The sequence below is a fragment of the Dipodomys spectabilis genome, unplaced genomic scaffold (assembly GCF_019054845.1).
Source record: "Dipodomys spectabilis isolate Male_0828 unplaced genomic scaffold, ASM1905484v1 ptg000148l, whole genome shotgun sequence".
NCBI lineage: Eukaryota > Metazoa > Chordata > Mammalia > Rodentia > Heteromyidae > Dipodomys > Dipodomys spectabilis.
In genome coordinates this window covers 6018120-6032448 of record NW_024870825.1, presented here as the reverse complement: position 1 = coordinate 6032448, position 14329 = coordinate 6018120, and the positions used below count along the sequence as shown (strand labels likewise).

The window sequence follows — 14329 nt, the reverse complement described above, 5'->3', positions numbered from 1 at the left end:
TGCAGGAGGATCATAAGGTGATTAGTTCCATTTTCAATTTTTTGAAGAATCTCCATACTAACTTTAGCAATGGCCTCACTAATTTATATTTCTACACACAGAAAGTATGTAAAAGTCCTCCACCCCATCTTCACCAGCACTTGTTATTGGGTTTCTTGATGATAGCATTCACACTGAGGAGATTTTGTTTACATGTCCTTTATAATAACGAAAGATGTTGAATATTTCTGATTTTGAAAAAATATTTATTTTTGCCATTTTTACTTTTGAGGTCTGCTCAACTCATTTGACCATTTGCTTGGACTGTTTGTTCTTTTGGTCTTTAATTTCTGAGTTCTTTAGATATTCTGGATATTAGTCAGTTGTCAGATGAACAACTAACCTAGATGCTCTCCCATTCTATAAGCTGTCTCCAATCTGGTAATTATTCATTCACTGTGCAAAGTCTTTGTGTAGCTTATTAGTGAATATAGGCATGTTCACTATAATTCTAATTGTATTAGAAAATGTTTGTCAAAACATATTTACTTCATGCACAGAAGAAAACTGGCTTGCTTCAAAGCTTCTCAATGTGTGACTGAACACGATGGGTTCTTCCCTTGGTGGGTAAAAAGAGTAAAGAGAAGGTCATTACTTGCAGTAAGTTGGAAGCACACTAGAAATAGTTCACAAAACATTGCCTTTCCAAACAAAGAAAGCAAAGAGCTTTCATAGAAAAATATGCACCTCCGTATTAAGAATGGCCTATAAGCACATACCCAGGCAGGCACATTCCGGCACATATTCAGTTTATACATCACATGTTAAAAAAAAAAAGGTAGACAAGAGTGCCCCTGCATAGGGAATTTACTATTAGAATGAATTGAGTTTACGCTAGGTCACATTAAAAGAATGAATTAGAGGCCAGGAGCCAGTGGCTCATGCCTGTAATCTCAGGAGGCTGAGATCTGAGGATCACAGTTCAAAGCCAGCCCGGGCAAAAAAGTCCATGGGACTCTGATCTCCAATAACCACCAGAAAACTGGAAGTGGTGCTGTGGTAGAGCACTAGCCTTGAGCTGAAGAGCTGAGGGACAGCACCCAAGCCCAGAATTCAAGCCCCACAACTGACAAAAAAAAAAAAAAAAAAAAAAAAAAAAACAAGAAAGAAAAGAAAAAAGAGTGAATTAGACAGACTAAATGATTTTGGATGATTTTTTTTGAAGGATACAAACATTTGAAGAACAATAACAACAACAAAAAAAACTTTAAAAGAGCCTTAACAGCCAAGCGATGGTGGCTCATACCTGTAATGCTAGCTACTCAGAAGGTTGATCTGACAATCAAGATTCAAACCTAGCCTGGACAGTAAAATCTTTGAGATTCTTATCTCCAGTTAACCACCAAAAAGCTGGAAATGGAGCTGTGGCCCATGATCTTAGATTTCTTTGAGTTTGCCACTGTTGCCCCTAGTTCCTTCCACAAGGAGGTTACCCAGGAACCAAGTGAAATGTGAGAAGTAAGATGGAATTGGGTCTGAGTGTTGCAAATTCCATCACTGAATGGTCGATAGGTGAGTGGTTCAAGAAAAAAGAGGGATTATAATGTGGCAAAAGCCAAAGGAACCCATAGTGTTTATGGGAGGAAGGGGACTGGGCTATCAATATTTTAAACTTCACATCCTTAAAAGATGTGAGAATTGCTAGATGTCCACCAGATGTAACAACCTGATAGTCAAAACTGACTTTAGCAAGAACTACTTTGATGAAGAAATGTTAGCGAAGTCAGAGTACATTAGATTGAGGAAAAGGAGACAGCTAGTAAAATAAGCTACAGTGGAAAGTTTTATATTTTTTTATGTTGTGCATTTTTGTTTTTGTTGTTGTTATTGTTTTTGTGGTACTGGTCCTGGGACTTGAATTCAGGGCCTGGGCATTATCACTTAGCTTCTTTTGCTCAAGGCTAACACTCTACTAGTAGCACTCTACCCTTACTCCATTTCCAGCTTTTTTGGTACTTTGATGGAGTTAAGAGTCCCATAAATTTTCTTGCTTAGGTCAGCTTTCAACAATGAATCTCAGATCTCAGGTGGCTGAGGCAACAGTGCCCTGCTCTGTGTTCTTTCTTAATTTGAAAGAGAATGAGGAAGTAGTTGAATATAGAAAACAAGGTTATAATGATTTTGAGTAGAAAAATCATAACCCAAACCATGGAGCAGTGGAAAGCATTTGGAGGCAGAGGTGGTGGAGGGATGATGCTGTTGTAGGAGGATCATTTCCTTTATTATAAGATGGCAGTGGGGGAGGGGTGTGGAAAGGACTTTGGGGGTTGGGCTTTTAGAGTTGAGCCCTTTGATGTCTTATGGTTTCCCTGGGATAGGAAGCAGAGTCATCTGCTTAGACTGAGAAGAATGGTAGAAAGTGTCAGGTTTGGGTATAGAAAAGGAATAATCATTTTGAACCGTGGGAGAGAAGTACTCACTACAAAATTGAGTTGAAATCCTGGGCAGTGTTGTGGGTCAATTTGAGACTGACGTCTCTTTTGACTTGAATATTGGGTCACTTGTCCAAGACAACAGTGTTCTAAGGTAGGGGCATGATGAAATTATTGGATCATGAGATCTCTGATCTTATCAGTGGATGAGTTCATAGCTTAATGTGCCATCAAGTTTAAGGGTACAGCTGCAGTTGAAAGCTCTTTGAAGAGTATATTTTGCCTCTGGCCCCCTTTTCTCTCTCTTTCTTCCTCTCTTTGCCCCCTGGCTGCCACAAGGTGAGCAACTTCCTCTACCACACATTCCTGCTGCCATGAGATTCAGCCTGACCCCAGGCCCAAAGAAATGAAGCCAGCCAACCTTGGACTAAAACCTCTGAGCCATGAGCCAAAGTAAACCTTTTCTTTTTTAAATTGACTTTCTGGAGTATTTGTTTTTCATGGTATCGGAAAGCTAAATAAGACGATGATCATAAATTGTTAAACTAGTCCTGCTACTTCATGTGGCTTTCTCTAGCAGTCAACTAAAATAGGATGCATATAGCAGAGCCCTGTAGAGTTTTGCTTTGAGATATACAGGTGGTCACAAGTCATTTTGTCAGCTGTTGCCTAAGAAGCTGGGCACGAACACTGGTGACCACAGGGGTTGGCTCACAAACCTGCAGAGCTAGAATTTAAGCTCACAAATGACTATCCAGTACAGGGCTTGGCTCACAAACCTGCAGAGCTAGAGTTTAAGCTCACAGATGACTATCCAGTGGCTTGACAATGCCTTCTAGCAGGAATTCGTCGATTTTTTTTTCCTGTTTAAGAAAAATAGATAACACTGTAGAGGCTGGGAATTCATTTACTCATTTGTCTTGAGGAAAAATGCTAGATTATATCAGGTTCAGTGAGAGTCTGACTTGTCTGAAGTAGATTATCATGACACTTAGTCCATTGATTTCAAGAAGCTTATCTACAATATACTTATCTACAATACAGAAAAGGATTTTACTTATTATGTGTTTAAATACCTAGGAAATCAGGTTGAGTTAAATAAATGGACATTTATTTGATGAAAAAAGTATCATCCTGAGCTGGGCGCTAGTGACTCACACCTGTAATCCTAGCTACTCAGGAGGCTGAGATCTGAGGATCTGACACACACACACAAAAGAGTATCATCCAGAAGTACTCATGATAGCTCAAGATGGTTCCTTTTTTTTTTTCCCTAAGACTTTCCTTTCATCTAATCTATTTAGTCTTTTTTCCAGAAGATTTAGTGCCTCAAGAATATGTACATGTAGTTTTAAGAAAACTTGATCTTAGACTTGAAAACATAAAATATAAGGGGTATCTAATTACTTTTGTGGGGGTTTTTTGTTTTTGTTTTTGTTTTTTTGGTGGTCATGGAGCTGGAACTCTGGGCCTGAACGCTGTCCCTCAACTCTTCAGCTCAAGACTAGTGCTCTACCACTTGAGCCACTGTGCCACTTCTGGTTTTCTGAGTGATTTATTGGAGATAAGAGTCTCATGGACTTTCCTGCCCAGACTGGCTTTGAACCAGACTGGCTTTTTTTTTTGTCGTGGGGCCTGAACTCTGGGCCTGGGCACTATCCCTCAGCTCTTCAGCTCAAGGCTAGTGCTCTACCACTTGAGCCACAGCGCCACTTCCAGCTTTTTTCTTTTTGCTTATGTGGTACTGAGGAATCGAACCCAGGGCCTCATGCATGCAAGGCAAGCGCTCTACCACTGAGCCACCTTCCCAGCACCGAACCAGCCTGGCTTTGAACCGTGATCCTCAGATCTCAGCCTACTGAGTAGCTAGGATTACAGGCATGAGCTAGGCCAGCTACTGATTACTTTTTAAAAAGACCATCTTTTATATGAGAATTCTCATAAGTAGCTCACTTAAATCATTATTATTGTGTGAGTATGTGAGCATGTGCATGCACGTGCCTGACCTGGAGTTTGAACTCTGAGCCTGAGCACTGTCCCTGAGGTGTGCTGGGTTTTTTTTTTTTTTTTGTATGTTTGTTTTGTTGAAGGCTAGTGTTCTGCCCTTTGAGCCACTGCTGTACTTTACAGTTTTTCCTGGTTAATAGAGATTTAAAAAAAAAATCTCATGGGCTTTCCTGCCCTGGCTAGCTGTACAGCATAATCCTCAGATCTCAGCCTCTTAAGCAGCTAGAATTACAAGCATGAACCACCAGTGCCCAGCATTCAATCATTCATTTTTTAAAATGTAAGTTATGGATTTACTGACTCAACAGTTGCTTAATAGACTGCTTGCTGCTGGCAGAGAGTTTGGTGGTGAGCAGAACACACCAGCTCTCTCCTAGTAAAGTTTACAAATTAACCAGTGAGAGATTGAGTAAACAGACAAACAAAAATGTTCTGCAAAGAAATAATAATAGGCTAGATAAGAGGCTAGCATAGGTTACATAGCTAGGGAAAGCCTTTCTGGAAACAGTCATTTAAGTTTACGTTATATTGATGAGCAGGATTTTCTTTCTTTCTCTCTCTTCCTTCCTTCCTTCCTTTTTCTCTCCCTCCCTCCCTTTCTCTCTTTCTTTCTCTCTCTCTTTCTTTCTTTCTTTCTTTCCCTCTCTTTCTCTTTCTCTCTACTTCTCTCTCTCTTTCTCTCTCTTTCTTCCTTTCTTTCTTCCTTCCTTCCTTCCTTTCTTTCCTTTTCTTTCTTTCTTTCTTTCTTTCTTTCTTTCTTTCTTTCTTTCTTTTTATCTTTCTTCTGAAAGATTGAACCCAGAGCCTCAAACATGTTAAGTACACACTCTGCCAATGAGCCATATCCCCAGCTCTCTACATTTTAAGGATCATCTCCTATATCATTATTATTATTATTATTATTATTTATTATTGCTAGTCCTGAGGCTTGAATGCATGGCCTGGGAAATACCCCTGAGCTTCTTTTGCTCAAGGTTAGCACTCTACCACTTGAGCCACACACAACACTTCTGGCTTTTTCTGTTTATGTGGTACTGAGGAATTGAACCCAGGACTTCATGCGTGCTAGGCAAGCACTCCATTTTTTTTTTTTTTTTACAGCTTTCTGCAGCAGAAGCATTCTGGTAACTTAGAGAGGTTCATCACGAGCTTCAGCGTCCCTTTGAACACAAGATTTCAGGCTAAGGTTAAATGAACTGTTGTAGATTAGAGAAATGCCATTTATGGGTACAGCAGCCATATATACACTCAAGAGAATAACCTGATCAGGAAAATCTTCCCAGGATGTTTCTAATTTCCTGTTTTCACCAGCTGGCTTTGTGAAGTTTCATTTCCTTGATCTAACTGTACTTATTCGTGACTTGTAACCGGTTTCCTACAAGTCGAGAAGCAGTTCCAAAATGCATGCCTGCTTTGTGACTGGAATCAGTAGAAATCGCTCCCTAGCTGTCTATGCAGTTATTGAGGAAAAGTTCCTGAAAAAATAACCTAGGATTCACCCACATATCCTCTGTTCATTGAGCACTTGTTGTCATCCATCTTTCTAAACAACTGAACAATCTGTTCCTAAACACTTTTGCCCTGTTGTAACAAGCCATGCTTGCAGTGTGTTAACCAGGCTGAGCTTAAACTCCTGAACCTCTAATCTTGGTAGCTGGGATTATAGGTGTGAGCCACCATACCCTGCTTATACATACTGCTTTCAATGGTTCTAATTATCCAGAGGATTCTGAAATTTGAGTAGATCCTAGATTGATATATTCATTATATTAAATATACTAGGGAATAAAATTGTATTTACTGAAATATATTGCTCTTAATTAGATAAAAGTAGATAAACACCTTATTTTTCATTTCAAACTTTCTTTAAAGACCTAAGCATTTGTTGACCTAATTATAACATCAGTATATCAGAGATACATTCTCCAAAGAATACTGATGTTTATCTGGGAATGGCAGAGAATTGTGATGAGAATCCCTGCACAGGAAACAACAAAGTCAAAAATATTCAGACAACGGGTGTATGTGTGTGTGTGTGTGTGTGTGTGTGTGTGTGTGAGAGAGAGAGAGAGAGAGAGAGAGAGAGAGAGAGAGAAAGAGAAAGAGAGAGAGAGAGAAACAGAACTAAGAATTACATCACATTATTTTGAAATGATAATGAGTCATCGTGATTAATAAAACGAGTTGCCTTGGTGCTAGTTTGAACAGCAAGTATATTTTGTATGGTTATAGTAGAATCTGGGAAAGCTTATGGTTATATCTTATGTAATACCAGGTGTAAATCTCTTCTTTTTTTTAACTTCCAGATTTATTTACTTTTTCTGTTAGGAATGACTGAACAGCTCCATTTTGATTGTGATAACTTGGTGCAATTCTTTCACAACACATTTTTCGTAAGATAAGGAAGAATAACTTTATCAGAATGATTCCACATTGAGAGATGAGAGAATAGAAGTAAGATTCAAAAAGAAAGAAGAGAGGGAGGGAGGAAGAAGGGAATCTTGTTCAGTTATCAAAACCGGGAGGAAGAAGGGAATCTTGTTCAGTTATCAAAACCGTGTATTAATAATATATAGAAGTTCATAGTTTCTCAGTGACCTATAAATATCTGGTAACCTTGTAATCATATTTATATGTTTATATAATTATATTCATCTATTTTTTCCAATTTTTCTTTTCTTTTCTAGCATGCTTTTGGCCCAAATGAGACTCTGTTCCTTTGGCAATAAAGTAAAATTTCTGAAGACAATTCCATCTTCAAAAACCCTTGGGTTCTCTACTTCTGCTGTAGGTATTGCTTATCACATATTGACAAACATTCTGTAATGTTGGTTTTTTTAAGATGCTCTTTTCCCCTCAGATACTTCTGTTTTCACAGTGTTAAAGATTGAATCCGGGGCCTTGCACATGGCAGGCAAGCACCATACCACTGCATCTCCAGCATCTGTTATTCTGAAAGGGTCTTGATATGCCACTCAGGCTAAACTCACTGTGTGGTCCAAGCTGGCCTCAAACTTATGGTTCTACTGTCTTAGCCTGCAAGGTGCTGGGATTACCTGTTTGTGCTACAAAGCCTGACTTTCCAGGGGCTTTTAGTGAGTGCCTTATTGGAATGGGTTGGGTGTATCTGTTATATCATGAGTCTTATAATTGACCAGAACTGCCATTCACTGAGCAACTACTTGCCTGGATGGGCTCAGACAATGTGTTGGGCATTATATAGTCATTACTTTAGCTTTTCGAAAACCCTTTAACTTTTGTATGATTTTTTTTGTATTCTTATTTTACACACAAGAAAGTAAAGACTGAAGATAAGTCTAGTAACCTGCCCAAGATCAAAGTTTGGGAACCCAAGTACCACAATCATCCTAATGTCTATGTTCTTTTTTTTACGCAAGAAAGAGTATTATAGCAAGTGAAAGTGCAGGTTCTGTGACTTTCAGTTTATAGAAAATACAGTCGATAGAGGAGCACGTAAAATGTTAGGTTTTTAAAAAGAGGTAGCCGAGGTAGCCACACCACGCATGAGGTATTCAGGTAAGGTGTAGGTTTATTCATCATTCCGGCTGGCACCAGGCCATGTTGGCCCTCCATGCTGCTGGAAAAGACCTGGGAAAGAGAGCGTCTGGGTCTGGCTAGGCCTTATCTAGGCTAGGATGGGGAAAGGTGTGGCCACATCGAATCCAGATGTGACCTCAGCGGATGCAGATGTGACCTCTTCCAGGTGTGCCAGTTGCTTAAGTAACGCAGGCACTGGGCGGAGACTTCGCTGTGAGGAGGGTGGAGTCTGCTCGCCATCCAGGAGCAGACCTTACAACCATATTTACTTTATTAGAAGCTTCTATTATCCACAACAATCTTAATACCACTGAAAAATTACTTTGAAGGACTTACTATGAGGAAGAGAATGGAATGTAGTCAGAACTGTGCTTTTCTATTTTACTTGCTTTTTTAATGAAGCACCTGATTTATTACTTCTATAATTCTTTTTTTGTACTTCTATAATTCTAAGTAAATAGTGTTCTGGACGCCAAAGGGAAAAACATACTGCTTATATAGCAAGAAGAGAAATTAATAGCCACTTGGATGAAGATTGGTTTACATTTCCTATTTTAACATCCAGACTTTAAAGACAAAAGAAAGAGGGAATGGGGAAGGAGAGGGAAGTAAGAGGAAGGATGAATGTCAACATAAAATAATGATTCTACCTGAGAGGAAATTTATATAATTTTTATTGTAAAGATACTGTACAGAGGGGTTATAGTTACATGAGTAAGGTTATGAGGACATTTCCTATCGAGCATTATTACCCCCTCGTTTGTTTTTCCTCTGCCATCCCTTCCAGTCCCACCTCCCCAACTCCTCCCTCCCCCACCCCCTGCCCCAAAGTTGTGAAGTTTGTTTTCAACATAATGTCTTGTACATCTCATTGTTACACTGGGTCAACCTGTATCCTTATTTCAGCATTTTGTTATTTCCCTTCCCTTCCCCAAATAAGAAAAATGTATATACAAGATACAGAGCACCAGAATCAAATACAGTGAAAACAGGGGTTATACCATGGGGGAAGAACATACAAAGAAACAAAAACAAATCACATAGTACTTAGGAATTTTTTTAAAGTTTCTTCTGAGACAAATATGAGTGACCATGTTATCGGAAACATGAATTCAAGTTCCTCAGAGCTTTATAGTGAAAGAGGTTACAAGAACGTTCACAGTCCCAATGAAACACAGTGATGGGCAGGTGTTTTCAAAATGCAGTGTGTGGTCTTTGGGTAGATGACTCCACATATTATCTTCTAGCATTCTTAGCTGTATGATTGGTAGGGCTTAATCTATCATGATTATGGATATTTTCACCAGAGAAACTGGAAGATAAAATGTGTATCATCCTCTCCTGCCAGAAAGCTAGTGAATATTCAGAGAGGAATACAATGAATCCACTAATACAGAAAGAAGAAAAGAGAAAAGCAAGGAAGATCTAACAAATGAGTTTTGACAGATGTAGGAAGGATGTTTTGTGGATAGGCAAGCAATAAGTTAATAGAACAGAAGAAAACTAAGCAGGCTAAACAATGCAGTCTGAATGAATAAATAGGAAATGGTTAGACTATCCAAAGGTGGGTGGTCAGACTTTAGGTGGACATTGAAAGGATAAGTGGTATTCTTTTTTTTTTTGGTGCGGTTGTGGGGCCTGAACTCTAAGCTTGGGCGCTGTCCCTCAGCTCTTCAGCTCAAGGCTAGTGCTCTACCACTTGAGCCACAGTGCCACTTCGGCTTTTTTCTTTTTGCTTATGTGGTGCTGAGAAATTGAACCCAGGGCCTCAGGCATGCAAGGCAAGCACTCTACCACTGAGCCATCTTCCCAGCCCCAGATAAGTGGTATTCTTTATACTCTCTGTGCAACTTTGTTATGGACCTTAAAGCTGCCATAAATTAATTGATTGATTTATTAATTAGTTAATTAAAGCCTAAGCCCGGCACTGGTGGCCCATGTCTATAATCTAGCTATTCAGAAAACCAAATTTTGGAGGAGGATCTATTATGGCCAAGCTAGGAAGAAAAGTTCACTGTCCTCCATCTCTAAAAAACAGGATTAGACCACTGGCTCAAGTTGTAGAGCAGCAGCCTAGCAAGCACAAGATTGCATTCAGACTCTATTCCTGTACAAAAATCAAATCAAATCCAGTATTGCTTATAGAAAGAGATACCTCTAACACCTAAATGCTTGCAACTGAAGCACAAAAATATTACTTGTTTTACAACAACTGAGACAGTTTTCCTCCTTCAATCTGTCCTTCCCTAAAGAAGACATTTATATGTGGAAACAGTATTGTGCATTTAATCCATACCACTCCACCTGTTTAGTGTGAAGTTAACTTAAAGTTAGCTTAATTGTGTCTTCACTATGTTCTGAGTGTCCACTAGGCTTGAGTACATACAAGTGTGTCTTTTTATCTTGCTGCATATATTATGTGTTTCCCCTCCACCCCCGGTGAATTTGCCACGTTTATCCCACACAGACTTACATGGGGAAGGCATTCATTTTCAGCTAAGTCAAATATCCTGCCTACTTCACATGCTAATTGATTTTGATGATTAGTTTAGAACAGAGCTCTATCTGGCTTGAGCACTCCACACTAATTTTAGAGGGTAGGTGTGTTTTACACAGTACAGAGCTTGGCCTTTTAGAAGGAATTGTTCTCAGGCTAACTTTAATCTCAATTTACCCCTTTCTGTCTCAGCCTCAGATCCACATTTCCAGGTGTTGTGCTGGTTTGTTTAGCTTGTAATCAAATCAAATTACCTGTGCCTAAAGAGTGGCAAAATGGCCCAGAGTTGTGCATGTGGGTGAAAGAAATACACACATACAGACACACACACACACACACACTCACACATACACATTCTTTCTCTCCAAAGACCTTCCTTCCTTTCATCCTTCCTTTCCTTACTTCTTTCCTTCTTTCTGTCTCTTTCTTCCTTTCTCTCTTCCTTTTTCATTCTCTCTCTTTCCTTCTTTTCCTTCTTTTCTTCCTTTCCTCCCTTTGTTGTTTCTTTCTTTCTTGTTCCTGGTACCAGAGTTTTAATTCTGTGCTTTGCACTTGCTCTTTTCTACTTAGGCAGGCTTTGAACCACAATCCCCTGGACCTCATCTTCTTGCATAGATAAGATCACAAGCATGAGCCACTGGCACCTGTCTCCTTTCACGATTTGTTTCTTAAGACAAGGTCTCACAGGCTAACTTCATGTTCCCAACCCTCCTGCCTCCGCTGGGACTACAGGCATGTGCCACCCAATTTTTAAAGTGAATCAATGAAAAGGTTAAATCATGATTTATGAATATATAACAATAAACATGTGCTAACATTTGTGACTTTTCTGAAGTGATATGAAGGGCCCCAGAATAATTTAATACATGTGGGGCCAGGCATGTGTGCTTTGCCCGGTACTCCAGGCCATGGAAGGTACTGATCATTTTGTATGGCCCATATAATGTTATAAATATCCATATAATGTTACAGATATGGCCCTTGTCTTGAAAAGAAAAGATTCCCCATTCCTCTGAGGAAGTTTGTTTTCCTCCTGTTTTACTCATTTGTTCAGTCAGCACAGGTTACAGACTAGTGATGCTATCTGGAAAAAAACAACTCCATAAAATAAAGCAAGTATAAATATATCTTGCTTCAACAGTGCCGTTAATATACATACTTCTGATTTTACTGTCATTGGCTTTCTGCTTGACTATCTTTAAGTCATCTTTCCCTAAATGGTCTGCCACCATTTGCAGGCAGATTCTGTTATTCTGCCATGCCATCTGGTGGCAGAAGACAGTAATTTGTCTAGGTCTTTTTTGGTTGTTTTGTTGTTGTTTTGAATATGTAGCCATGCCTTGGAAGACGTGGACAATGTACGAGGTGATGTTGTTTTGCCTGCTTGTTTGAGGAGATTTTGTCTAGAGGGAGTACCCTGGAAACTTTTAAAATCTACAATAACCTGTATCTACTTAGAAAAGAAAAACATACCAATCACTCAATGGCTGTAAATGTCATAAAATCTCTGCCAAAGCCAATATATAGAGTATATCCATCACTCCTAAAAGATTCATCATGTTCCTTTTACTTTTTTTTAAAGTCAGTACAGGGGCTTACCATGTAACCTTGGCTTTCCTGGAACTCACAATGCTCAACCTCCTGAGTGCTGGGATTACAAGCATGTACCACCACACCAGGCTCCTTGTGTTCCTTTGCAGTCGATCCCTCCTCAGTTATTTTTCTTCCTTTAGTAGTGTAGGGTAGTTGGAATTTTTTGATATTTTATATAATTGAGATTATGTCATGCATATCATCTTATTCATGTTATTTTAATCATGTATCTTAAATAGTGTGATGTATCAGTACTCCTAGCTTTTGAACCTTGGGTACTATGTCTTTATATGATTAGACAATAATTTACCTGTTGATACACCTTCAGATTGCTTCCAAGTTTTGGAATCGTATCCTGTGAATATGATTGTTTTGAACATTTGTATACCAGCCATTTATGGACATACGTTTTCATATTGTTGGATAGACATATAACAGTGGAGTGACTTAGTTGTAGTAGATTTGCTTAATGTTTACCTATCTGAAAACCATTTTCCAGAATGGCTAAGCCATTTGATGCTCCCTTCAGTGCTGTGTAGTGTTCTATTGCTTCACACGTGCCGACACTGGGTATCTACAGTTGTATGGATTGGGACCTTGTGCTATCGAACTACGGTTTTCATTTTCATTTCTCTGATAACTAATGATGTTGTGCATTAAAAAAAACCATTTTGGAGCTCTTTCTCTTCTGTAAAAAGGCTGTCAGATCTTTTGCCTAGTTAAATTAGACTATCTTTTGTTGACTTGCAAACATTGTTTATATATTCTGTAAAAATGATCTTCGTAAGATAGGTGTTTGTAAATATTTTGTGGCTCAATTGAAACTATATAGGAGGCAGAGACAGGGAAATTTGAGTTAGAGGTCAGACTGGCGGTACCCTGTCTGAAAAATAAACTACAAAAGAAAACAAAAAAGAACTGGAGGCAGGGCTCTGTGGTAAAGTCCTTGGCTAGAAAACACAGGGCTCCTGACTTTCAATCCCTAGTACCATAGGGGGGTGGGGGGAGGGGGGAGAGAATAACTTCCAGATAATTATTTCCACTGAGTGATATCTTAATAGATTTTTAAGTCAGGCCATGGACAGCCATGAACTTTTCTTGGGTGCATACCTCTATGATAGTGAAGTTAGGGGACAGGGTGGTGGTTTGTCTCTTGTGAAGGAAAACAGAGACAAAAACAGACTTGAAGCAAAACACTGTAAGTCTTACAGTGTCTGAGGGTGCATTTCTCCCAATCCCTTGATGGCACGAACTATCTACTAAATCCTACCTGAACTGTTTATGGTGGAGATTGTGTCCCACTGAAACCTATGGTTTTTGAGATGTCAACACACACATAAACACACACATTCATATAGGTATGTGTGTGTATATACATCCATGCACACAAGTATGTGTATGCATACATATGTATATATAGCTTTTCCTATTTCTTGCCTTCTCTTGTTCTCTATTATTATTACTAATGACTATTTTGGGAGCTGTGATCCTGGAATCTTTGTATAAGGCTTTGGTTCATAGATTACGCTGTATAGATGTCAACAGCCTTGATTTCCCCAGCTTCATCCTTCAGACTCTGGTTCATAGATGACTGTATATAGAGGTCAACAGCCTTGATTTCCCTCAGCTTCAGCAGATTTTTCTGCACCTGTCCAATCCCATCTACCTGCATCAGGTCTTATCAGCCAAGTCCTGATGAGACTTGGTTTAAACTTTAAGGTACCTAGTCTCTTAGGATCATGGGTCATTTTTTTTCATCCTTCCAAACTTCTTATTCCAGCAGGTTTGAAGTAAGCATTTTGAAGATTTAATAAGCTTCTTCATATCTTTGCCAAGCTCGCCACCTTGTGGTCAATCTGAGGAACTGCATTCTTTAGCTTCAAGCTGACAAGTTTAAGCTGTTTATGGTTGTTTTGTATCAATAATATAATGATGTTCATAACTATGTCTGCTTCACAGAAGAAGTCACCTCACGTAGTTACTTAGGCCCACAAATTATATAAGCCTGGTAGTGTTACTTTATACATCTGGGGCTCACACCTAATGCTCCATAGGATTCTAGGTTTGTTTAATTTCTTGGTACAGGCTCTCCTGGGGGAAATAGGAAATACAGCAATCATTTGCATCTTTCTGAATATAGGTGTATTTTCACTTTGTAGGGAGTCTTGTGAAACTTTATCAGTGAATTGTTTTCCCTGGGTTGCTTTAACAAATAAATGACTTAAACAACAGAAATGTATTCCCTCATAGCCAGGGGGGACTA

The 14329-nt window shown here is 39.1% G+C and overlaps 1 protein-coding gene across 2 annotated transcripts in view; it reads left to right on the top strand.

Moving 5' to 3' along the window:
* Kyat3 (kynurenine aminotransferase 3) overlaps window positions 1-14329 on the top strand; it is a 54495-nt gene that overhangs the window by 1795 nt on the left and 38371 nt on the right. The window contains exon 2 of one of the 2 annotated variants that reach the window (XM_042692358.1): window positions 7106-7205. The exons of the other annotated variant lie outside the window; for it this stretch is intronic. Within the exon in view, the coding sequence (XP_042548292.1) occupies window positions 7107-7205 (99 nt within the window). The 5' untranslated portion in view covers window position 7106. The remainder of the gene's footprint in view (window positions 1-7105; window positions 7206-14329) is intronic. 2 annotated transcript variants of the gene reach the window in all.